Genomic DNA, 25887 nt, shown 5'->3' with positions numbered 1-25887 from the left:
GTAGAAATGATAATTCATGTTTGCAGCATCTGTTGTAGATCACATGATGTGCCGACTTTCCACATTAGGTGGTGTTGGAAAAGTATCTTTTTTCAGAATACATGTGCACTAGGTTGGGGTTGCTGTGCTCATTTTCGGTCTCTCCCGTTGCTACTTGTGCTTTGCCTTGATTCATCGACTGGGTAGGCTACCATAGTGCCTACAGCAAAGTGAACCGCGTCCAGCAGTGGTGCTAGCAGACCCCTTTAGTTTAGCCCAGAACTCTGGTGAAGAGGGGGAAGTTAAAAGGAAGTGCTCCTTAGGTGGACAGATGGAACTCGGGCTTTGATGAGTGTGACTTCAGGGATGGTTCCTCCCCGGTGTGACTGCTGGGTATGTACTCTCAAGGTTAGAGGAAAATGTGTCTGCCCCTGCTTATGTCCTTGTGGGACTTGCAATGGCGCAACCCCCACCTCCTACTATGTTTGTGATAAGTGAAAGATAGATGGTGACAGTGATTTGTGAAAAGAAATCCCAGGACTGGTGAATGGTGTTCTAATAACAGGAAGGGGTTCGAAACTATGTGAAACCAGATGGCCAAAGCCACAGAGGGATACAAATATATATGCAGAAAGGAGGTTAGGAATTGGAATCCAGGAAGCTCCCGAGTAGAGGGGCTTACGCCGACTCCTTCTGGGCACACTATAGCCTGCATCTTGTGTTAACTCCATCCAACTATATCGTTTTGTAGAATTAGGACCTCTTACAGCTCCCTTTGACACATGGACAAGATGCAGGTGGGTGGTATTTCCAAAACCTTGCTGTTGTATACAGCTGTTACTTTATTTCAGGAAACTAACCTCGGTATGATTATTGAGATCTAAGATGTACCTTCTAAAAATTCTGTATTACTGTTTGGTAGCTGACGCCATGTTACCTCATGTAGTCTTTTGTCCATTTCTGTTTTTAACTTCATCCTTAATGTCATGTGTTTTTTTCTAAATATGAGACATGGATTTGTTGCCTGATCGATTATTCTATTGCTCACAAGTAAATTATAAACATATTATCCCGTAGATAAATCTTTTATTTCTGTGAGGAGCCCAGTTCGGATACACTCCATTTTGGCTTCGAAGTACCTCACGAAGTTTATGTCCGCAGGCACACACGCAGTCACAAGTCGACTAGATTACGGAAGTAGTTCAATTCATAAAACCCACTACTGGGCAGGAAGTCAGCACCCATCTACATGCAACATCTCAGGCTTGGTATTTGTAAGACCTAATAATTGTACCGATGCCTAATTAATAGGTCACTGTTGTACATCAGTGATCGTGTTCCTACTCCGTATTGATGCCACCTTCTCTTAAGTTCGCTGTTTTGCCCCCCTCCCTTACCTTCCTTAATGGCCAAGAGCCCGGGATTGTCTTTACCAGATGATGGCATATGTGTAGAACATCTAGGTGTGGAACCCACCCTTGCATCCAGCCCTAGGTATGATATTGAGCGCTGCCTAAAAGCATGGATACGTTCCATTCTGTGACTGGTTTCCAAGGTGAAATGTTCTCACTTGCGTCAATATGAGGCCCTTATTCGCCCACAAGCGATCTTGTTTACCTTTTGCTGTTGGGTGACTCATGAGACCGGGTGACTGAGGGCATGGCCATGTTGTCCATCATGACCTGTGCTAAGAACCTCAGCCTCTTCTTTCATCTGCTTCACCATGGTCTGTGGAATAGAGCCAGGAGACATTAATGAGTCAATGTGATGAAAAGGGAAAAGGGATACCTGTAAATCTGCACTAAGAGACTTATTGTGTGTAGCAAAACCGTATGACTCAGTAGCTCTTAGATTAAATTATCTGAGGCTCATATGCTCTTGTTGAGACCCTCTTGTTTGACACCTAGTCCAAGATGCTAAGAAACATGAGGTGTCCGCCCTCCCCAGGAAATGTTTATCCGGTACTTTGTGCTCAGGCTAACGTGGATTTCCAGAGTCTGATTACCACACCTCCTAGTGGCAGGATGTGGTACAGCTCCGTTACAAAATGACGCGTTCCTTGCAGAGCACGTGTGCTTCCATCTGCGAGACTGGCAACATCCCGTCTGTGCCTCAATTTTCTGTGTTAACCACAATGTAGGAAAGCACCATCTTGCCTGGCATGTTACCCCCATATTTCACTGTATATATGTTGTTTTTGTCTGTGTCACTGGGACCCTGCCAGGCAGGGCCCCAGTGCTCATAAGTATGTGCCCTGTATGTGTTCCCTGTGTGATGCCTAACTGTCTCACTGAGGCTCTGCTAACCAGAACCTCAGTGGTTATGCTCTCTCTGCTTTCCAAATTTGTCACTAACAGGCTAGTGACTAAATTTACCAATTCACATTGGCATACTGGTACACCCATATAATTCCCAAGTATATGGTACTGAGGTACTCAGGGTATTGGGGTTCCAGGAGATCCCTGTGGGCTGCAGCATTTCTTTTGCCACCCATAGGGAGCTCTGACAATTCTTACACAGGCCTGCCAGTGCAGCCTGAGTGAAATAACGTCCACGTTATTTCACAGCCATTTACCACTGCACTTAAGTAACTTATAAGTCACCTATATGTCTAACCTCCACCTTGTGAAGGTTGGGTGCACAGTTACTTAGTGTGTAGGCACCCTGGCACTAGCAAAGGTGCCCCCACATAGTTCAGGGCAAATTCCCTGGACTTTGTGAGTGCGGGAACACCATTATACGCGTGCACTGTACATAGGTCACTACCTCTGTACAGCGTCACAATGGTAACTCCGAACATGGCCATGTAACATGTCTAAGATCATGGAATTATCACCCCAATGCCATTCTGGCATTGGGGTGACAATTCCATGATCCCCCGGGTCTCTAGCACAGAACCAGGGTACTGCCAAACTGCCTTTCCGGGGTCTCCACTGCAGCTGCTGCTGCTGCCAACCCCTCAGACAGGTTTCTGCCCTCCTGGGGTCTAGGCAGCCCTGGCCCAGAAAGGCAGAACAAAGGACTTCCTCTGAGAGAGGGTGTAACACTCTCTCCCTTTGGAAATAGGTGTGAAGGCTGGGGAGGAGTAGCCTCCCCCAGCCTCTGGAAATGCTTTGATGGGCACAGATGGTGCCCATCTCTGCATAAGCCAGTCTACACCGGTTCAGGGATCGCCCAGCCCTGCTCTGGCGCGAAACTGGACAAAGGAAAGGGGAGTGACCACTCCCCTGCACCTCCCAGGGGAGGTGCTCAGAGCTCCTCCAGTGTGTCCCATACCTCTACCATCTTGGAAACAGAGGTGTCTGTGGCACACTGGACTGCTCTGAGTGTCCAGTGCCAGCAGGTGACGTCAGAGGCTCCTTCTGATAGGCTCTTATCTCTCTAGGTAGCCAATCCTCCTTCCTGGGTAGCCAAACCTCATTTTCTGGCTATTTAGGGTCTCTGCTTTGGGGAATTCTTCAGATAACGAATGCAAGAGCTCATCAGAGTTCCTCTGCATCTCCCTCTTCACCTTCTACCAAAGGATCGACCGCTGACTGCTCAGCACGCCTGCAAAACCGCAACAAAGTAGCAAGACGACTACTAGCAACCTTGTATCGCTTCATCCTGCCGGCTTTCTTGACTGTTTCCAGGTGGTGCATGCTCTGGGGGTAGCCTGCCTCTTCTCTGCACCAGGAGCTCTGAAGAAATATCCCGTGGGTCGACAGAATCTTCCCCCTGCAACCGCAGGCACCAAAAGATTGCATCACTGGTCCTCTGGGTCCCCTCTCAGCACGACGAGCGTGGTCCCTGGAACTCAGCAACTCTGTCCAAGTGACTCCCACAGTCCAGTGACTCTTCAGTCCAAGTTTGGTGGAGGTAAGTCCTTGCCTCCCCATGCTAGACTGCATTGCTGGGTACTGCGTGATTTGCAACTGCTCCGGCTCCTGTGCACTCTTCCAGGATTTCCTTCGTGCACAGCCAAGCCTTGGTCCCCGACACTCTAACCTGCAGTGCACGACCTTCTGAGTTGTCCTCCGGCGTCGTGGGACTCACTTTTGTGACTTCGCGTGGACTCCGGTTCACTCTTCTTCCAAGTGCCTGTTCAGGTACTTCTGCGGGTGCTGCCTGCTTCTGTGAGGGCTCCCTGACTTGCTGGGTGCCCCCTCTGTCTCCTCCTCCAAGTGGCGACATCCTGGTCTCTCCTGGACCACAGCAGCACCCAAAAACCTCTACCGCGACCCTTGCAGCTAGCAAGGCTTGTTTGCGGTCTTTCTGCGTGGGAACACCTCTGCAAGCTTCATCGCGATGTGGGACATCCATCCTCCAGAGGGGACGTTCCTAGTCCTCTTCTTTCTTGCAGAACCCCAAGCTTCTTCCAATAGGTGGCAGCTTCCTTGCACCCTCAGCTGGCATTTCCTGGGCTCCTGCCCACTGTCGCGACTATTGGACTTGGTCCCCTTGTCTTACAGGTACTCGGGTCCGGAAATCCACTGTTGTTGCATTGCTGGTGTTTGTTCTTCCTGCAGAAACCCCCTATCACGACTTCTGTGCTCTCTGGGGATAGTAGGTGCACTTTGCACCTAACTTTCAGGGTCTTGGGGTGGGCTATTTTTCTAACCCTCACTGGTTTCTTACAGTCCCAGCGACCCTCTACAAGCTCACATAGGTTTGGGGGTCCATTCGTGGTTCGCATTCCACTTTTGGAGTATATGGTTTGTGTTGCCCCTATATCTATGTGCTCCTATTGCAATCTACTGTAACTTTACATTGCTTGCATTACTTTTCTTGCTATTACTTACCTAAGTTTGGTTTGTGTACATATATCTTGTGTATATAACTTATCCTCATACTTAGGGTACTCACTGAGATACTTTTGGCATATTGTCATAAAAATAAAGTACCTTTATTTTTAGTACTTCTGTGTATTGTGTTTTCTTATGATATTGTGCATATGACACCAGTGGTATAGTAGGAGCTTTACATGTCTCCTAGTTCAGCCTAAGCTGCTTTGCCATAGCTACCTTCTATCAGCCTAAGCTGCTAGAAACACCTCTTCTACACTAATAAGGGATAACTGGGCCTGGCACAAGATGTAAGTACCTCTGGTACCCACTACAAGCCAGGCCAGCCTCCTACACACAATAACTGGATTAGCTGTTTGCTGAGATGGGAAGGATATGTATGTTGGTCATACCAGAGAGGACTGACTACAATCACTTAAGGCAACAAAGGTAACGTTTCCAAAATCTATTATCCAACTCTCAGCCACAGCATTAGGGGGCAGATTGCCAAGTGGAGAATGTCTGTCGGCACATCGTGCACTCTAGCCAACATGTTGTGATGGGCTCCGTGGCCCAAGTGACCTTTTTCTGGGGCTGGGTTTTGACAGTGCGGCTGGAAAACATACTTATTTATTTTAATAATATACATAGAGGGGGCTTTAGGTTTGCTCCTTTCATTCATGTGTTCTCTACAACCAGCCTCTTTCAGCCATTGACTTAAGACTTTCAGTCACGTCTTGGCTCAGCTCAGTGGAGTATTAAATCTCTCAGCTAATGCAATTGGCTATTCTAATGTATACTTCCACCCTCACTGTCTGGTTGCATTCAACTGCACGAGGGACTCATTTACAACTGTAGCCCTCCTGCTGGCTCTCCTGTGTGTCGCTCTAATGTGCTAACATTGCATGTGATAGCACGCTTAACCAAGACCTATTGGCTTTGGCAAACCTTTAATACAAGTTTTCTGTCTCTGCAAAGGCGCACAAGTGCCAACAATTTAATAAGCTACCTCATGTATCCACTATGCTGAACAGTACACTGCTTAATTTGTGACAGAGAGAGTCCTGGTGCCCAAACCTCTGCTCAGAAGCTGGCAACCGATTCAATTAAACATCAGAGCGCCAAATACCAAGGCTGCTAGACATTAATCCACCACCAGACACCTCTGCCCCTTTCTCTCACTCACGCAGGTTCCTGCTTTCTCCCTTTGAGACGGTTTTGCCGTCTTTCTCTTCCTCAGTCTTTCCGAACTGTGTATTTTTCCCTCTCTTGTGCTCTGTAAATATCTGATGCGGAAAAATAACTCCTGGTCCCCAAAAATAAGTGCCAGTGGCCCCCACCGGCTCAAATGAAACACTGCTTCCAGTAGTAATCTCTAATAACGAAAAGACTCATCTTTTATTTATTACACAAAGTAATTATTGTAGCAAGAACTATATAAAAATAACATTATTTTTCCTATTAAAATGTGTGCTCCTACTGGTGGAGGGACTGGCTTAGGATGCTCTGTATGAAGAGTGTTTTCCTGCAGTAGCAGCTGCTGGTTTCAAGTCACCCTAAACCAAACTGTGACCATCTTCTTGACTGCTGTGCAGATTCAGACCTCATTTGCTTTTCGGGTTTGATGTTTGGAACGGCCTAGGGTTTGATTGCACTGTAAGATCACGTGACTCCGTAATCCATTATAAAATGTGTTTATCTCTTCCGTGCTGTCCCCTACACTAGCTCCAACTTCTTGAGCCATTTGTTGTCGGTCAGTTTGAATTTGGTCACACCTTAGAGAGTGTGTGTGAAATTTGCGTAATTTGCTTTGACATAATTACAACAAAAAAATTGGAAAAACGTCACGAAATTATGTGAAATCCAGAACTGGCATTTGATGCTGTGTTTTAGCAGGAAATGTGTCCTCTCGTCCATTTTGAAAAGAAAGCTGCAAACAGTCACTTGTGCTCTGATTGTTCACTTTGATCGCTGGTGGTTGTGCTATATTTTTGCCGCAAACTGCACGTAAATACATTACGTGGTGTATCAACTTAATTTTGGGTGACAAGTGCACGGCAATATTACGCTGTTGTACTGGAAATGTCATTCAGCCTAATACTGATGTAGTTGGTGGTTGTGCAGTCCATACTGCTGTGATTCTCTCGTCTTTTTCTTTTACAAACCACTGTATATTCGGAGGAGCTTGATGGGGTAGGGACAGTTTTGGTCAACTGACTGTCATTGTTGCATTATGTACGGTGTGGAATAGAGATCCTGTTAAGCTTTGGTTTGGACATTGCTTTTTTTCTTTTAGTACAGATGCCCTAAGTTTTTCTTAGGAACCCGCCACGAGGTGCTGATAAATGCTGGGGTTTGCCGAATACCAAGGTGCCAAGACTTGATCCCACCTCCTGCCTCTTTATTCCAACCGATCAGCCTTGATTCCACCTCATGCCTCATTTTTCCACACTACAAGCCTTGATTCCACCTCATGCCTTTATTCCATCCTACAAGCCTTGATTCCACCTCATGCTTCTTCATTCCATCCTAAAAGCCTTGATTCCGTCTCATGCCCCTTGATTCCACCCTACAAGCCTTGATTCCGTCTCATGCCCCTTCATTCCACCCTTCAAGCCTTGATTCCGTCTCATGCCCCTTGATTCCACCCTACAAGCCTTGATTCCGTCTCATGCCCCTTGATTCCACCCTACAAGCCTTGATTCCGTCTCATACCCCTTCATTCCACCCTACAAGCCTTGATTTCATCTCATCCTTCTTTGTTCCTTTCTGAAAGCCTTGATTCCACCTCACGCCTCTGTATTCCACCCTACAAGCCTCAATCCCCCTCATGCCTCTTCATTCCACTCTACAAGCCTTGATTCCACCTCACTCCTCTTTATTCCACCCTACAATCCTCGATTCCACCTCACACCTCTTTATTCCACCCTACAAGCCTCGATTCCACCTCATGCCTCTTCATTCCACCCTACAAGCCTTGATTCCACCTCTCACCTCTTTATTCCACCCTACAAGCCTTCATTGCACCTCACGCCTCTTTATTCCACCCTACAAGCCTCGATTCCACCTCATGCATCTTCATTCCACTCTACAAGCCTTGATTGCACCTCACGCCTCTTTATTCCACCTTATGCTTCCTATTTCTTTATCTCACTCCTGCAGGATCTGTTCTCTCTATCTCTTTCTTTCTCTTTGTTCCCTGCCTTCCTTTTTCTGGGACACAGTGGAATTATGAAAATCTGGCCCCCAAAACTGATGCCGATGGGGACCGCTAGCAAATTCCCGGCACAGATTAGGCACTGCGCTGGGGCTCGTGCGGAAGCAGTCTGGAATGACCTGGAAGTAGTGAGTTTGGAAACGCTGACCTTTGAACCCCCGGGTGGGATCTGGGTGTTGTCCCCGTTGCGGCTCAGACAGTTGGCACCACCCTCCGATGGGCGGGCGGTGTTTGGGTCACCTGTTATTTGGCAGAGGCGCTGTGCGTCATCGGCACAGGTGTGCGAGATAATGTCAAGGTCGGAGATAAGGTCTCCCGGGACTATCCGACGAGGGGGATGTGAAGCGTGGGCGTGTTGAGGACATTGGTTCATTCGTCTGTTGTGTTTCCTGGGCTGGGGATGTCTGGGGGACAACAGATCACGGAGTTCTGGGACATGAAATAACCGATAAGGCTCTTCCGCTCGTAGCGTCTCTTCAGCCTCGAGCCTCTCCCTCCACCCCCGTAGGCCTTGCACAGTGCAAAGAAATCAGGGTCGATTGACATATGGTCGCCCTCGGGCAGTACATGGTTGGCCTTTTTCTGTAGAGGCATTAAACACAAAGGTGCGGAACGCGGCCCGGGATTTTTACTGGAATATCTCAGATTCATTTAAACCCCTTCGCGCTAAACTTTTTGTGCCCTCCCCCAAGAAAAGCCCCAAATTTTCACTCCCAATGGGCGCCCACCCTTCTACCATAAAAATTTGTGAGTGAATACTTATGGGCTGGTTAGAAGGGGACTCCTCGCGAGCCCCAACACTGCGGAGCGCTTGTCTAAACCGGAAGGATGTGCATTGAGACTAAGACATGCACGTTTTTGGCATGGAACCACTGCCGACGATTTGGGGCAGTTTCTGTTTACCCCGAAAGACCCGGTGACAGGAAGATGCGCTCTTTCCTTTAAACGGGAGGGAGCGACCATGCTTCAGTGCTTAATGTGAGCCGGTGGTTTCCAGCGCGTGGCACCGGCACTTATTTTTCTCCCTCAAGCAATTACTGCGAACAAAAGACACATATGAGAAAGATGGAGGAAGAGAAAAATCGAAAAAGCGTCACAAAGGGAGAAAGCTACAAGAGTAAGCTAAAGGGGCAGGGAATGGATGTAAATGGATTACCGAGGGCCGAGATGGCTTCAGGATTACGTTGCCTCAGTATCCCGTGCTTGTACACTTAATTGTAGCACCTGTGTGTTTCAAAGGAGAGCTTCGGGAACCTGCACATATTTATTTACAAATTAAGCACCATTCTTGCCCCTGAAAATATTTTTAAATGTCTAAATTCGCCTTTCATACACCTAGCACACTTCCTTTGCCAGCACGTGACCTGGCTCTGCATGTCGAGCTCTGCTGGTCTCCGAATTCAGGTACACGCTACATCCAATGCACGCCACATCCAATGCACGCCACATCCAATGCACGCCACATCCAATGCACGCCACATCCAATGCACGCCACATCCAATGCACGCCACATCCAATGCACGCCACATCCAATGCACGCCACATCCAATGCACGCCACATCCAATGCACGCCACATCCAATGCACGCCCCATCCAATGCACGCCACATCCAATGCACACTACTTTAGCTGTACACTACTTCAGATGCACGCTATATCAGCTGTACTCTACTTTAGCTGTACTCTACTTTAGCTGTACTCTACTTTAGCTGTACTCTACTTTAGCTGTACTCTACTTTATAGCTGTACTCTACTTTATAGCTGTACACTACTTTATAGCTGTACACTACTTTATAGCTGCACACTACTTTATAGCTGCACACTACTTTATAGCTGCACACTACTTTATAGCTGCACACTACTTTATAGCTGCACACTACTTTATAGCTGCACACTACTTTAGCTGCACACTACTTTAGCTGCACACTACTTCAGATGCACGCTACATCAAATGCACGCTACTTTAGCTGCACACTTCCTCTTGTTGCTGTCTTGCATCTTTAACTTGGTTTGCATCTCTCGTTCTTTGAATATGGGACACTTTTTGTACTTTCCCGGTACAGCGCCTCAAGATCTGCGCGATTCGTGTGTGCGCTACCGCCTAGTCGTCCCCTCGGCAAGCTTAATTTATGCCATTGTCAAGGACAGCATGACGGTGGAAAGAGAAGTAGCTCAGCGGGTTTCTGCATCTGCTGGAGAAACGTCCTTGCATGCGGGCTGCAGATTGTGAATTTGAACTCAAACACGGCTAGTGCGCGTAGTGCTCCCAGAGCCAGAAAAACTATTATCATTGAGATGCGTTAATTGTGACAATACGTCAGGCAAGAGAGCGAAAGAAATATAAAAAAAACAAGCATTTGCAATGCAATGGGTCTCCATTTCTCTGAGTTAGAACTATTAGCAGTTGTAAACTCCCCACCGGATTTTTCTTGCCTCATTAAATGGGGAAAAAAGAGCACGATCGCGCTGCTACAGTTCACTCGTAATGAAACCTATCGGCAAAACTGCAATTAACTATGTAACCGGGTCGATGACATGCAAAGCGCTCGACTTCTTCAAAGCAAGATCGCGCTGCGAAAAAAGAGAAAAAGTAGTCCACAAACCAGACGGAAAACAGCGAGCCTCGTATGTTTTCAGTACTTAGTCGCTGCGCTTGAGGAGGGCTAACCACCGGAAAAGGCATGATGTATGCATGTCTTCCACTAATGAAAGCAAGCAGATTTAAAAAGGCAAGCCCACGAACCAATGAAAGACACTCATGTGACATGGACAGGGCTCCGAGCCCTTTTCTAACTACTACAGCATCTCGCAAGCGCAGGCTAGACCCTAAAAAAGCTAATTAATAATATAATAAACAGGCACATGCTTGCCTCCCTGAATTTTGAATTCATGCAGTACACTTGCTGTAATCAGCACAAGGTTCTTTGGTCTGATAATCCCTTTCCGGTTTTGTGAAGTCTAACCTGGCTGGTGTTGATTATTCAGCAAGCGTGTTACCGCGCCAAGAAGCTTTGTGGCGAAGGGAATCCTGCAAGAGGCTCCCATGAAGTCCACACCCTTCCAGGCATGTGGCGGTGTATACCTTTCTGGCATTTTCCACTCATACAGATGAATACTGCCATTCATTTGGGGTTGTCACCTGGCACGACAACTTTCAGACTGTCTCTTGCATTCTGGTCCTGGTTTTCTTATGTGTTTGTTTGTGCAGCACTGGGGAAATGCTTCTAAGGGCTGTAAATACTATAGAATGGTTGTACTGTGCTCTGTCCAAACATTGGAAAGGAGAAAATGGATCTGGAAGGGTGGACTAGTTGAGTGGGGAAAGTCGGGGAAGGATAAGAGGGCAAATCATGAAACAGATCCATTTACCGAGGACCATTAGCTGTCAAAACCTTTCATGAAGAGTAGATCAGTGAGAGACCTCTTATTTTGCCCGGGTTCTAATGCGACCCTCAAGTTTCCCGAGGGATATTTTGAGAGAGTTGCTCCCTTTATTCTAAAACAAAGACCTTTGAAGGATTGTTTATTTGTAATTTTAAATTGTCACCTGTTACTGAGCTCTGTCGCTTGCGCTTAGATTTTTGCTTCTGTGCTGGTGGCACCTCTTGGTTATAGGGGGGGGATCACTTCCTACCGGAAGATGCAAAGTGCTTTAAGTGAAATCGAGGGCTCCTTGAGGAGTCAGTGAAGTTCTTTCAGAACAGGTGTGGCTTGATTGCAGAAGTGAGAGCAGAAAATGGGATGGTTGACTTGGTTCTGTAGTTTGTGAAGTTTACATACTTTCTAGCAGTACCAAAGAGTAGGACATACCAAGATCCAAGATTTAGTCTAGAGTGGTCTAGAGTGATGGCTCATAAAAAGTATTCTCTATGGGAGGAATGTAATAACCCTCTTGGCGTCCCTAATGTAAAGGGGTAGCTTTCTGAAGGGTTTTTCAATACGTTTAACGACGGCGAGGGCTGGGGCACAGTACTAGGCTCTGGACCTCAATCTTGGACATCTGAACAGTGGAAGGGGTGGAGAGAGGCTGAAGCCTTGTTTCAAAGCCAAAATCACAATGGACTTTTTTGTTTTTGCCAGAACTAGCCCACGTATTTCATTGTCAAAGGAGACTCTACTGCTCCAGGGCAAACACAGGACCACTTGTGGCATTCTGCACTAAGCTATCTCCCTTGAAAAGGAAGTGTGTTGTACGGTGATGGACAGGTGGTTGATGCCACCTGTTGTATTTGCAATCACCTTGGTCTTACAGGTGCCTGTGCAGTTATAGCACCTCCAGGCCTCCCTTCACTGTTTTCAGTTGCCACTCAACGAAGGTTTCACACACCAGAATTTGGCAGCAACAGATATTTCTGAATCTGATTACCCTCGACGTGGCGTGGAGCTGTGGATTTATGTCTGAGTTGATTTGCCAGCTATAACCCGTAGTCGCGTCTAGAGTTGTTTGGTTTTCTGAGGGAGATTTTGAACATCTGCACAGCATTGTCGATCCCCTGTTACATCCCACTCAACTGGGAGGTGTTCTGAGTATGTTTTTGTGGTCTTAGTGTCTACACTGCTACACATTGCATTTGTCACCCACCTGCAACACAAAAAACATTAATGATGTGCGTCTTTTGTGTTTTTTTTTCTTCAGCTGCCGTTAACAACAGCTCGGATACTGAGAGCGTCCCTTCCCCAAGACCAGAAGCCAAAGACAGCTCGGCGAAGGAGGCAACGCCCGCTTCTGGTAGTGAGAATGGCTCGGAGCCGGACATCAAGGCCGAAGAAGCCGAGGACACCCAAATGGTGGCCTGCAAGCCCTCCAGCGAAGACCGAGCCCAGCCAGAGCCGGTAGATGTCTCCAAAGCCGAGGGCGACGCCGAAGCTCCCAAGGAGGACCCGGAGAAGGCGGACATCAAAAAAGAGGAGGCGGAAGACTGCAAAGAGAAAGTAATGTCGAGTGAAATCAAAGCGGAAGCCGACCCAGAAATGGCAGAAGTAACCACAAAGACTGAAAGGAAGCAGAGCAAGCATGCGGGGAAGCACGCCGACAGTGACTCCAGCGCCACCTGTAGCGCAGACGAAGCCGAAGAGCCGGACACGGTGGACAAAAACAGGTAGGAGACCTCAGACCTGCCAAACACATAGGGTGACCAGACGTCCCGGATTTCCCCGGCCAGTCCCGGTTTTTAGAGGACTGCCCCGGTGTCCCGACGCTTCTCTTAATTTTAATCAAATGTCCCGGTTTTTGGGACAAAGGTCAAATCATTACATAAATGTCCCGGTTTTGGGGACAAATGTCAGATTATCTAGGGAAGGATAAGGTAAAGACGCCTACAAAGTATGAAATAATTAAAGTAATTTATCTGTTACTGTCAGGCAACACAGTATCCCAGCAGAGAGACGAGTGTGGAGCAGAGAGTGGGTTGGTGGTGCAGGGTGGGAGGTCAAGCCATATGTATAGTCTTGTAAATGTGTGTGTGTATGTATGTGTAATATATATATATATATATATATATACATATACATATATATATATATAAACACACACATTCACAAAGCTATGCAAAAAAACGGGACATGCCAGATATAAAAACAAGCATTTGCAATGCAACGGGTCTCGCGTTTGCTCATGTTAGAGCTGATCACGTTGTAAACTCCTAACCCGACTTTTCATCTATCGGCAAAAGTGCTTTTATGTATGTAACCTGAAAAAGTGAAATTAACTGTGCAAAGCGCTCGACTTCTGCCAAGCGAAATCGCGCTAGGAAAATAGAGAAAAATTAGTCCACGTTCCGACAGAAAACGGGGAGCCTCGCATGTTTTCTGTACTTGGTCGCTGCGCTCGAGGAGGGCTAACCACTGGAAAAGGCATGACGTGGGCATGCCTTCGACTAATGAAAGCAAGCAGATTTTACTAGGCAAGCCCACAAACCAATCAAACACACTGACGTGACGTCGACAGGGCTCCAAGCCCTTTTCTAATAACTAAAGCGTCTCGCTGCGATACGCATGCGCGAGCGCATGCAACGCAGGCTCGACCCTAATGAGTGTAAAGTCGTTTGTCCTTCTTTTATGTCTGGCGCGTCCCGGTTTTTGCTCCTCAAAATCCGGACACCCTACAAACAAAGAATATTTCTAATTGTGCAAGTGTCCATGGAGAAAGGAGTGTACCATGGGTTGGTAGGGAGGTGTGTGTGTGTGTGTGTAGCTCCCCCCCCACCCCCTCCACACACGGAAATAAGGAGCTCATCTGCGTCCCACCTCTCATGTCCTCGGAGGTTTAATTGGAGCCCAGCTGGGCGAAACATTGACACCCTAGCTGGAAACCCTTTCTATGCAAGGGTCTCCAGACCACCACACGATGGTGTCTCTTAACTGTGTGGTCGTATGGTGAGGCACGAAGCCGCGTGTCACACGGCGGCAACATGTGAGCTGGCAGCCGAGGACATTGATTGCATCAAATGTTTAATTCATGATGCAGAGCGGAATATACTTGGCTTTTGATGAGCGACTTGCAGATAATAATTCAGCAGTGGGCTGCGAATTTTGTTTTGCTTGATCCTGAGCCAGGCTGGAGGATTGAATTCAGTAGCATATGGCGGCTGTGTTTTGAATCCGTCTGATCTGAGATGTGCTTGTTACTGCTAGACTCATTTGAGCAGGTCCTCACGTGGCAAAAACCTGCCAATAGCATTAATACTCTCCCCTGGGGATACACACACCGGCAGCGATCGGCCCACGTCTTGCTGACAATGGATTTAGATTTTTTTAATGTATTTATTGACATTGAAACGGGCTAGGGCAGATATGTGAGAGAGTAGAGGGGTGACTTTTTGTTTGGGCATGTTATGTGTTTTGAGATGAGAGTCTGAACCCCTTGAGAATTATGCACAATTTTTCCACCTTTATACTTAAAAAAGTGGTGTGGACGGAGGACACTTCTTAAAAACAGAAATGGCGAAGTATATAAAATAGTGAAATCGGGTCCATTGTTATTTTAGCCTCTCCTTATCTCCTCAAAGTCTTTAATCAGTAAATTTGTGACACTGGTGTTATCGTTCTAAAAAAATCCATACTGGCCTCCCAAACCAACCATAATTTGGGTTGAAGTCGCATTTTTGAACTGTGTAGGCATGAGTGCGCTGTTGTAGGAGAAGGTTGTAGTTTCCTGTTCTTTACCTTCAAATAATGTTGTTGATAACTTTGCTTAGAGGCGATTAAAGGGGGCGCATGTTCTTATCAATTCTATCTCATTGAAGTTATTTTTCCCTTTTTTATTGTCATTTTAGAGAACGGGGAAAGCTGGTAGAATACAGTCTGGGGCCATACATTTTTTGATGGTTTCTTCGGCTCCACATTTAATAATTTCTAATGCGGCAAGTACCTCTCTTTTGGTTCATGTACCCTCACCTCTCTACGTTTTGCGGCCTTTATGATGTGGCTGAATTTTTTTAACGCTATTAAACTAAACATCTGGAGAAGTTTGCCCTCCAATGGGCGCAACGTTGTTTGCTCTGCTATTTTGGTAAATCCGGAACAAAATTAATTTTCTCCTTCGAGCACCGCCTTCACATCACTGGCTCAGACATTTACTTTTATGGGTGTCTACATTTAAAATGAGTTCCAAACGCTGATACGGTCCCTTTGTTGTGGCAGTGAAGATTTCGCTTTGTGTTTTTCAATGTTTCTTTTCACCTTTTGCTTAGGTGTACTCCCTCATCTGAAACCGAGTTTCTTTTGAGTGGTTCTGTAATCGCCTCCTCTAGAACTTGCACATATTTAAACTCCAGATTCTTGCAGTTTCCTTTCTTGGTTCATTTCAGTCTCACTAGACAATTCGTGAGAGTCGGATTGCCCTTTAATTGCCAGTTTGTTTTTCGACGTGGAGGTGATTTTCCAAATCCCTCTGATCACGTTTTTCAAGATTAATTTTTCATATGTCTATGTGTGCTTTAATGGTCTAAAAGCCTTTTCCCACCACCCATAAGTACTTGGTGATGCAAATGCATGGTTAAATATTGTCCTTAAAATCATCTAAAACGTCTGAAGTCTGTGAGCACAACTAACTGTAGTTTATCCCACCAGCTGTATTGATGGGCAAGCGTTTTAGGGGCAGAGGTGGACTGCCCTTCTGAGGTGGCTGGGAGCAGCTTGGGGGTCTCGGCAGCAGCCAGGGGGTCCCCTCTAACGTGAGATGCTGTGAGACTGCATTCTTTACACCTTGACTCATTGGCTTTCTTCGGCACCAAAAAATAGTATTATTCTGGGCAAATGTATTAATTTCATGAAGACTCGAGGTTTAAATACATGTAAAATAAATATGTAAAGATGTAGTATGCCACACCAACCCAGTCCCAAATGAACCAGACACACACGCCATGCAGTGCCTTTGATAAAAGGCCTTCTTTGCCAAATGCTACAGTGGGCTGTTTGTGCTGTACATTAGGATGGGTTTGGTTGCTTTCAGTATCTTTAAAGGCCTATGTACCACACTCTACCCAAGCGACCGCATGAACGTTAAATGGCAGTCGTGGTTTGAGTGTGCTGCTGTCAGGAGGGAAGGGTGATCTTCTGATAACTGATTACCCAGCTGGGTTTCTGCCAAGGACACAGCAAACATCTAAACATTGCAACCACACTTGGATACTGAGCTCTTGGTGGCAGCTTACATCCTGCCTTGACAGCAAATGACCATTGTGGTCGTGACTCGGTGTCCTTGTGTCTTAGACTCTCAGGTAAAATGGCAACCCCTGGTTTGCCAAGCTCCCTAGACGCACCAAGGCTCCTGAGTACCGAGGTACCCCGTCTTAACCCTGGATCTGAAGCCCCTGCGGGGTGGGCGGACCCTCCACACTGTGGTGTAGGTAGATCCCTCAGCTTGGACCCAGGAGTTTGTGGCTTCAGTGACATGTCTCACATTTTGCAAGGGAGATTGGGGGGGCTCCATCATTTTACGTGGCTTCCGGTCCTTAATTTGTACCAATGATGGAAGGCAGCTGCCACCAGCAGGGCCGGCTTTAGGACGGTGTGAGCGGTGCGGCCGCACCGGGTGCTGACTTCAGGGGGTCGATGTGTTTAGCAATCATGTACGAAACTTGAGATTTAAAAGCACCTGCTTAAAAATGCCTTGTGCGTCCAGCCTTCAGGGAAGCAATTAAAATATCAAGATACCTCTTGTGATTAATGTTCCTGCTAGGGAGAGAGATGGGAGTTTAGTGGCAGATTTGACGCTCCATAAAGTAGTGTAGAGGGTTAATGTCCCTGCTGCAAAGAACAGAATGATATTTTATGTGGATTGCTGAGTGGATTAGTAAAGCCAGCCCTTACCAGCGCTTTAAAATGTGAAACACAGGCTATGGAGAGATGAGGGAAACATTTGCCGGGTGGTGTGAGGGCTCTGAGGAGGTGGTCATGGGGTGGGTGGGGAGAGGGGTGCCAAAAAAATACTGTCGCTCCAGGCTCCACCAATGCTAAAGCCGGACCTGGCCACCGGCTCTCATTTCTGAGGACCAGCACTTATTTTTCATCATCTGACTTTGACCAGGAGCAAAAGGGAGAAAATGGAGAAACAGGGGGAAGATACATAGGAAAACAACAAAATAAAAAAGTAAGGATAAAAAGAACCTGCAGAGTGAGACAGAGGGAGTGTAGTGTGGTCGAAGAAAGAGGCATGAGGAATCGCCCCAAGGTAGCCTTGTATATCTGGGAGTCATTGGCTTTCGGCAATGCTGGTGGTGGTCTCCTATGAAAATTGTTGGGCCCTGCACCTTTTTTAAACAAACCCCTCCCTAAGTAAACACCATTGAATATCGAGTAGGGTTCATGCTGCCAATGAGACACAGCTGATCTGGCAAGTGCCTTCCAGGGGATGCTGCTTCGCCTAACCCAATAGAAGTAAGTGCCCACTGATGTATGATTGCGGAGAGCCCTGTGAGTGATTGCTGATTGCTTACAGGAATACTCTGCTCTCGTGTCTCATCTGCAGTGCTGATGGTTAATGAATTGCTCCCTCAGGGAAGAAGCTGTCTGGGTTTAGTACTGTATCTCCATGCCACACCCCTAAAATGTAATAAAAATAAAACACTCCAGGTCTCTTCTGTAGGTTGCAAAGCAACATGTGTTGTCTCCGACTATCATCTGTTGTTTGTCTGCAAATACAGATGTTTCTTCCAGGAAATTTTGAAACAAAGTTATAGACAGCAGCAGTTTTTTTTTTTTAAATAAACTGCAAATTGTGTATGTTTATTTTAGCAAAGGTGGAATAACTGCCCAGAGCAGTGTATTTGGATAGGACACAGCAGCTGAGACACAGAGTCCTGTCCGTAGATCAGTCTTGCAATGTTTGGGGAGGGATGTGTAGGTTTTTGATAAGGAAGATTGAGTTTGCACAGACCGGTCTGTTTGGCCAGAGTGCAAAAACAATATAATTTTCTTAGCCTTCTGATTGGAAGTAATGTGTCGGTGGGTAGGGATGGTGCAACCGTCTTTGCCAACCTAGATGAAGTGATATGTTGACTTTGGACCCGCATACATTGGCCTAGGGTTTGATGCTTGCACGGAAAATCTGGCGACTTTTATTGTTGTAGTTCTAATCAGTTTCCTTGCTATAAAAAAAAGGGGGGCCGGCAGCTGTGGCAGGCAGAGGGTGAATACTCCAAGACTAAAAAGTAGGGGCTGCTCCTCTGACATCCCAGATAGTGTAGAATGTGTTTTGCATTGGCGGTTCATGCGTCGGTGCTTAATTTGCGCCGGTGGTCAGCATCCGGACTCGTTTCTGGGTATGGGGTCTTATTGTTCATCAATAGACTCTGACACAGAGCAGGAGAGAGATAAATGCAGGGAAGTGAGAAAGAAAGAAGAGACTGATTTTTTTTTTTTTTTTTTAAGGTTACTAAGGGAGAGCACAGGCAGGAAAAAGAACCCACAAGAGTGAGATAAAGACAGGAAGTGCAGGGTGGTAGAAACAAGGATTATGAGATGGAAACAAGACTGGAAAGTTTTGATATTTTGGGAAACTCGGCAGTTGGCAGGAACAGGGGCATGAACAAAACATTGGGCCCCTGCACCTATTTTAAGCAAGTATCTTGTAAATAAATTAAGCACTTAATGGTGTGTCGGCTCCGTGACCTTCACTTTTGACAACCTGCCGCTAATGTCACAGAGGGACATGCACACAAAGCAGTTTCATGCAAAAGTATGTTTTTAGTTACAGCAACATAACATTTTAATCACAAATGTTGCACATAGCAACTTTGATGGTAAAAAGGTCTAGAAGGATTAGATTTACATATGAAGTGATTTTAACACAATTGGCCATCATAAAATACGCCAGATTCTGGATGTAACTGACGGGGACATTATGTCGCTCGACCACAGCACCAACTACAGCTAGCGGTGGGCGTATCTAGCTCCTAGAAGGCCCCACACCACCAGATGCAGTGTTCGCCCGCCCTGCAGCTCGTTGGCAGCGGATTGACACAGTTTGCGGCTGTATCTCTCTGCCTCCATCGTGCAGCACACGGGTTCGTGTTCCTCTGGCATACAACGAAAGCTAAATATTTTCCAAGTGAAAGACGCAGCTTAGCAAATACGATTAACCGAGAAAGCGCGCGCAGCCGAGGGAAGGGTTATCACCGGCGCTCCGTCAGCACATATCCTGCGCTCACCAGAAAGCGTCCCCAGCGGGTTAAACATTGACTCATGTGAGGAGTCGGCGCGCGCGAAGTTTGCCCTTGTGACTGGTGCAGGACGTGGGGGTCCCTGGGGCAGCAGGGGTTCTACCAGCGATCCCCGGGGTTGTCATGGCGACCCCTCTATTTTCCCCATGATTCTCACTGTGTCTACTCCGTGACCCCTTTCCGTATCTGTACACACCCCCATAACATATCCCACCTGGTGAGACAGTTGTACAGTTTCTGGCTCCTTTTGGGCCCAGGACACCAGCGGTAGGCAAGCATTCTAGGCACGGGATCTTGAAGGCACGCGACATTTAGGGGTTACTGGTGGTGACCCCTTAAGTCACCATGTTAATATGCACACCATCGCTGTTCTGCTTCAGGAGTTTTTTTGTTTAAAGAGTTGTTTTATTAATGTTCGGCTTACCGCAATATTTTATTATCCACGTGCACAGGTCATTAGTTGTGTGGCGTCACTTCCTGCGATATCAGGAGCCACTCTGTGAAAGGAGATGCTGTGCCCCTATGATTCTGGTGGATGCCCTCGTGTGCTGCAACCTGTAGGTCAGACGATCACATTCTCTCCCACCCTTCAGCCTCTTGAAGTTGGTTAAACAAGTTCTATTACGTGGGACGCTGATGGCAGCTTCTATTTGAACACGAGGAGGCCATTTTTTTGTGGGCCAGACTTACAAATTGTTAAAGATTATTATGATGCCTTTGCTTAGCAGTGGCAGTAATCACAGGCGGTATATAATTTAATAATAATCGCAGGTACTTCCAACAAAACTCCGAAGGGAATAGTAACAGCAGGCAATACCTTACCTAAGCTGACATCGTTGCATTTTCCAGTTGATCAAAGATGGCAAATGTGTGCTGTTTGGTACCACAAGACTAGCTGATAGACAGCAGAGCGCTGTACAGGGTCAAAGGTAACACAGACTGATTGAAGGGATAGCTGGGTTCTGAGAGTGGAAGTGGACCGTTCTTTAAAGAGGTCTTTACTACAATTGGACAGGCTTGGCACGGTCCTGGTGGATACAGGATCATTGTTCAAGATACTGGGTGCATAGAGGGCGAAGGCCTGTTGGTTTGTTCTTTTTTTTTTTTGGGTCTGCATTCTGATGGTGAGCTTCTCAACCAGGTACATGGGGTGTGTCACTCGTGATGACGTCATCCAATGCAGCAACAATCGTGCTCTGTTTGAGCTGTGATCACCAGTCTTGCGTGTTTGTGGTGATCACCGGCAGTATATGTCTACATTTATTCTCTGATCAAGGCATGAGCACAGGCACTATCTGTCTCTGCAGTCTTTACAGGAAGCGTGCGTCTGAGCAGCTGTCACAGGCATCATATCGCTCAGCAGTAATCGCAGGTCAGGTTCGGTTAAACAGTAACCAGAGGCGATAAATGAGCAACCAGTGAACTTTACAGCAAGTTCATAGTGGGGCAGTTTTTGCGGGCAGTATGTGGGACCCAAACCTAGTGTCTACTGAAACACTGCTTTCCATCTGGAAAACCTCCAGAGAGTCCCTTGGAACAGCGAACGAGGCGCCCAGCCTCAGAGCATCTCTGAAGCACATGTTGCTACTTTTATTTTAACACTGAAGATAGCAGCTGCACCTTAGAGCATCTTGTGAGCATTGCGTGCTAAGTTTCCATCTTGTACAATCTTCGGAGACCATTTTAGGATTGGAGATAAAATGGCTGAACCCAATGATACTAAGGTTGGCAAAGTTTAAAATTTACTCAGCATGCTTTTTGCCACGTAGTGTAATTCCATTGAGCCTGTTATCAAGAAATTAGCTTGTAAAGAAGGGCTAAGTTTGGAAATGAAGGGGTTAACCTTCAGAAAAAGTTAGCTATCTGGACGTTGCTACAGCAGCGGTACCACTGTACTCCAGCGCTATCTAACAATGAAGAAAAAAAAGTCACTTCTGCTTAATCTCCAGGGGCTTTTTCTTTCATCTGTCATTTCAGTACTGAAACAACATGATTGGCTGAACAAAACCTCTGTGAGAGAAAAAAAAGTACAAGGCGGGCAACTACCACTGTGCAAGCAGTAGGCTGTGCGCATTGCGTTGGGATCACTGCCAATCCACAGATGAAGGCTGTGCGCAGCATTAGTGTTGTCCGTCTGCATGTGGGGGGCTGTTGTCCCCTCACAGCGTTGGACAAGCTAGGCCCTTCGGTTAAACCCCTGCACGCAGTTAGATGTATGGGCCAGGGCCTGGCCTTAAGCCAACCCTCGCTGCACATGGCCGATGGCCATGCACAGCGGGGATGGCCACTCAAGTGGGGTTTGACACAGGGCCTGGCATATCGCCAGGCGCGGAAGCCAAAACTGCACTCAGCCAGAGGCCACATGCAGTGGGGTGGTGGGGTGCAGGGAGCTGACCACAGATTGCTTTAATGGGTTGGGCTTATGTCAAACCTTGAATATAAGAACCCACCGAAATTCACTGGAAAAACTGTCAGGTTACAGTGATGTTATTGTTGGGCTTGGTAACAGGATATTCATTTACGTTAATAAACCCCCAGAAATTCACTAAAAACAAAGGTTAAAATGACGTTATAGTAAGATGTTGACATGAGATACGAACAAACGTTTAACTTCTCTTGTCTGCCACTGAATCATTTCCCCCCCAACATTTTCTACGATTTGAACCTCAAAACAATACACAAAAATGCATCCTTGAAAAATACACAGATGATCAACTATTTTATTTAGTTCATGAATTAAAGATAGTTTCTAAAAGATAAAATTATGTTCTAGAGTTTGTCTGTGTCTTTTTGTTTCTAGTGCATGCTGTCTACTTGTTGGCGTACACTAGTAAGTCACCAATCCATAATAGACTCCATTTGCTTTACTTAGAGCAGTTCCATGAACCAAGCTGAGAATACTAACTTATTTGTTACCCTATATTTTCAAAGTCCATCGCATGTACAGCACATTTTAAGTTTTTAGTTTTGCTTTTTATGTATAAATTATTTATTAACTCACTAATATTTAATTTTCTAAACAGTTGCAGGCCCCTTGAGTAGGCGCAGATGCCCGGCTAAGAACTGGTAGTTTAGTGAACCAACTATAACTTGCATCCCTGCCATGCACTGCTTATTCCTTCACATGTTAAATCCTCATGACATCTAAAAAGACATTATTGATGACATCACTGATGAAATTACTGATGCAAGTAGTACTTCATGTTAAACAAGGTAAAGGCTGAGCGCAGCTGATGTGGGTTGCAGAGGCATCTGTCAAAGTAGATTGTGGCTTAAAGCCAAAGCCTGCTGCACAACAATCTGTGAGGAAAACCAAAGCTTCTGTTCAAGATGGATTATCCAGTGGTCTATGCCTGGGCACGACTTACTTACTTTTGCCTACTACCCCTCCTGGCATATAGGCCATCAACGAGGAACTCTGTGTCCTGGGCTTTTCTTTCAATAGGACTCAAGGTGTAACCCATCTTCTTGCAGTCAGCCTCAAGGCCTCGAATGCAAAGTGTTTCTTGGCCTTTGTCTTTTCCTTTCCCCTTGAGGGTTCCAGGTGAGGGCTTGCCTGGTTGCATTTGGTGCAGGCTGGAGGAGGGTTTGACCTATCCAGCCCAGTGTCTTTTCATGATTTCTTCATGAGCATGGAGTTGGAAATTCTGCTGCAATAGGTCGTTGTTGCCGATAGTGTTTGCCCATTAGATTTGGAGGATTTTCTTCAGACAGATGTAGATGATGGTCTGGACTTTATTGGTGGTGGTCACTGTTGTCCTCCAAGTTTCTGCTCCGTACAGAAGGACAGACTTTACATTGGTGTTAAAAAGCCTAATCTTGGTTTGCAGCGCTAGGTCCTTGGATCTCTAGATCTTCTTTAGGTGACTAAAGATAGCCCTTGTTCTGCCTGGGCATGTGCCCATGTTAAATAGTTGTTATACAGTACATACACATTATATGTTAAGAAGACGTTCATAATGTGTAGATGTTTATTTTCAGGACTTCGGTGAAGAAATTGACGCATTGCGGAGTTAAATAACATAGACTATGGGGGTGAGCTACTTAGAGATGGTTTAACTTAGTGTGGTCGTAAACATGGCTCTAAAGTTGTATGCCATTGTGCTTATCAACCTACAGACGGCTGTACATGAGGCCCAGCTGAAAGTGTATTATTGGAATCTAAAGCATAATTGTCAACCTCATGACACAATATTAAGGATCATGTGGAGTCTCTAAGAGGGTAATCCCATTAAGGTGTATAGATAAACTCTTTTTTTAGAGGATGTTCAAGACTTAAAAAGTGAATGACAGTGTTAAAGTCTGGGGAGGCAGTTGGTTTGTAAGGTTTGATGGATACCAGTAAAAAGAGGGTGACATCCACCAAAGTGGATGAGTTGACAGATATCCTTTGTGACCAGCATGTGGGCAAAGTTTGTCCATTATCAGTTGTAAGGAAATGCCTCCTTGGCATGGTTACCCCCTGACTTTTTGCCTTTGCTGATGCCAAGTTATGATTTGAAAGTGTGCCGAGGCCTGCTAACCAGGCCCCAGCACCAGTGTTCTTTCCCTAAAACTGTACCTTTGTCTCCACAATTGGCACACCCTGGCATCCAGGTAAGTCCCTTGTAACTGGTACCTCTGGTACCAAGGGCCCTGATGCCAGGGAAGGTCTCTAAGGGCTGCAGCAGGTCTTATGCCACCCTGGAGACCCCTCACTCAGCACAGACACACTGCTTGCCAGCTTGTGTGTGCTGGTGGGGAGAAAATGACTAATTCGACATGGCACTCCCCTCAGGGTGCCATGCCAACCTCATACTGCCTATAGGCATAGATAAGTCACCCCTCTAGCAGGCCTTACAGCCCTAAGGCAGGGTGCACTATACCATAGGTGAGGGCATAAGTGCATGAGCACTATGCCCCTACAGTGTCTAAGCAAAACCTTAGACATTGTAAGTGCAGGGTAGCCATAAGAGTATATGGTCTGGGAGTCTGTAAAACACAAACTCCACAGCACCATAATGGCTACACTGAAAACTGGGAAGTTTGGTATCAAACTTCTCAGCACAATAAATGCACACTAATGCCAGTGTACATTTTATTGTAAAATACACCCCAGAGGGCATCTTAGAGATGCCCCCTGAAACCATACCCGACTTCCAGTGTGGGCTGACTAGTTTTTGCAGCCTGCCACACACCAGACATGTTGCTGGCCACATGGGGAGAGTGCCTTTGTCACTATGTGGCTAGTAACAAAGCCTGTACTGGGTGGAGGTGCTTCTCACCTCCCCCTGCAGGAACTGTAACACCTGGCGGTGAGCCTCAAAGGCTCACCCCCTTTGTTACAGCACCCCAGGGCACTCCAGCTAGTGGAGTTGCCCGCCCCCTCCGGCCACGGCCCCACTTTTGGCGGCAAGGCCGGAGGAGATAATGAGAAAAACAAGGAGGAGTAACTGGCCAGTCAGGACAGCCCCTAAGGTGTCCTGAGCTGAGGTGACTCTGACTTTTAGAAATCCTCCATCTTGCAGATGGAGGATTCCCCCAATAGGATTAGGGATGTGCCCCCCTCCCCTCAGGGAGGAGGCACAAAGAGGGTGTAGCCACCCTCAGGGCTAGTAGCCATTGGCTACTAACCCCCCAGACCTAAACACACCCCTAAATAGAATATTTAGGGGCTCCCAGAACCTAGGTAACTAGATTCCTGCAACCTAAGACGAAGAAAGACTGCTGACCTGAAAGCCCTGCAGAGAAGACGGAGACACCAACTGCTTTGGCCCCAGCACTACCGGCCTATCTCCCCACTTCAAGAAAAACTGCAACAGCGACGCGTTCCACAGGGTCCAGTGACCTCTGAAGCCTCAGAGGACTACCCTGCATCTAAAAGGACCAAGAACTCCAGAGGACAGCAGCTCTGCTCCAAAGAAGAAACATCTTTGCAACAAAGAAGCAACTTTTAAAGAACACACATTTCCTGCTGGAAGCGTGAGACTTTGCACTCTGCACCCGACGCCCCCGGCTCGACTTGTGGAGAACCAACACTACAGGGAGGACTCCCCGGTGACTGCAAGCCCATGAGTAGCCAGAGTTGACCCTCCTGAGCCCCCACAGCGACGCCTGCAGAGGGAATCCAGAGGCAACCCCTGACCGCGACTGCTTGCTTCAAAGAACCAGACGCCTGGTAAAGACACTGCACCCGCAGCCCCCAGGACCTGAAGGATCCGACCTCCAGTGCAGAAGCGACCCCCAGGTGGCCCTCTCCCTTGCCCAGGTGGTGGCTTCCCCGAGGA

General features: G+C 46.8%; 1 protein-coding gene across 11 annotated transcripts in view; it reads left to right on the top strand.

Annotated features, from left to right (window-relative positions):
- The window catches only part of NCOR2 (nuclear receptor corepressor 2), a 1084598-nt gene that overhangs the window by 827149 nt on the left and 231562 nt on the right, over window positions 1–25887 (top strand). For all 11 annotated transcript variants that reach the window (XM_069215021.1, XM_069215023.1, XM_069215022.1 and 8 more), the window contains one exon: window positions 12595–13057. In XM_069215021.1, coding sequence (XP_069071122.1) covers window positions 12595–13057 — 463 coding nt within the window. The remainder of the gene's footprint in view (window positions 1–12594; window positions 13058–25887) is intronic.

Source organism: Pleurodeles waltl, chromosome 11 (assembly GCF_031143425.1).
Source record: "Pleurodeles waltl isolate 20211129_DDA chromosome 11, aPleWal1.hap1.20221129, whole genome shotgun sequence".
NCBI lineage: Eukaryota > Metazoa > Chordata > Amphibia > Caudata > Salamandridae > Pleurodeles > Pleurodeles waltl.
This window is presented reverse-complemented; position numbering and strand designations above follow the sequence as displayed.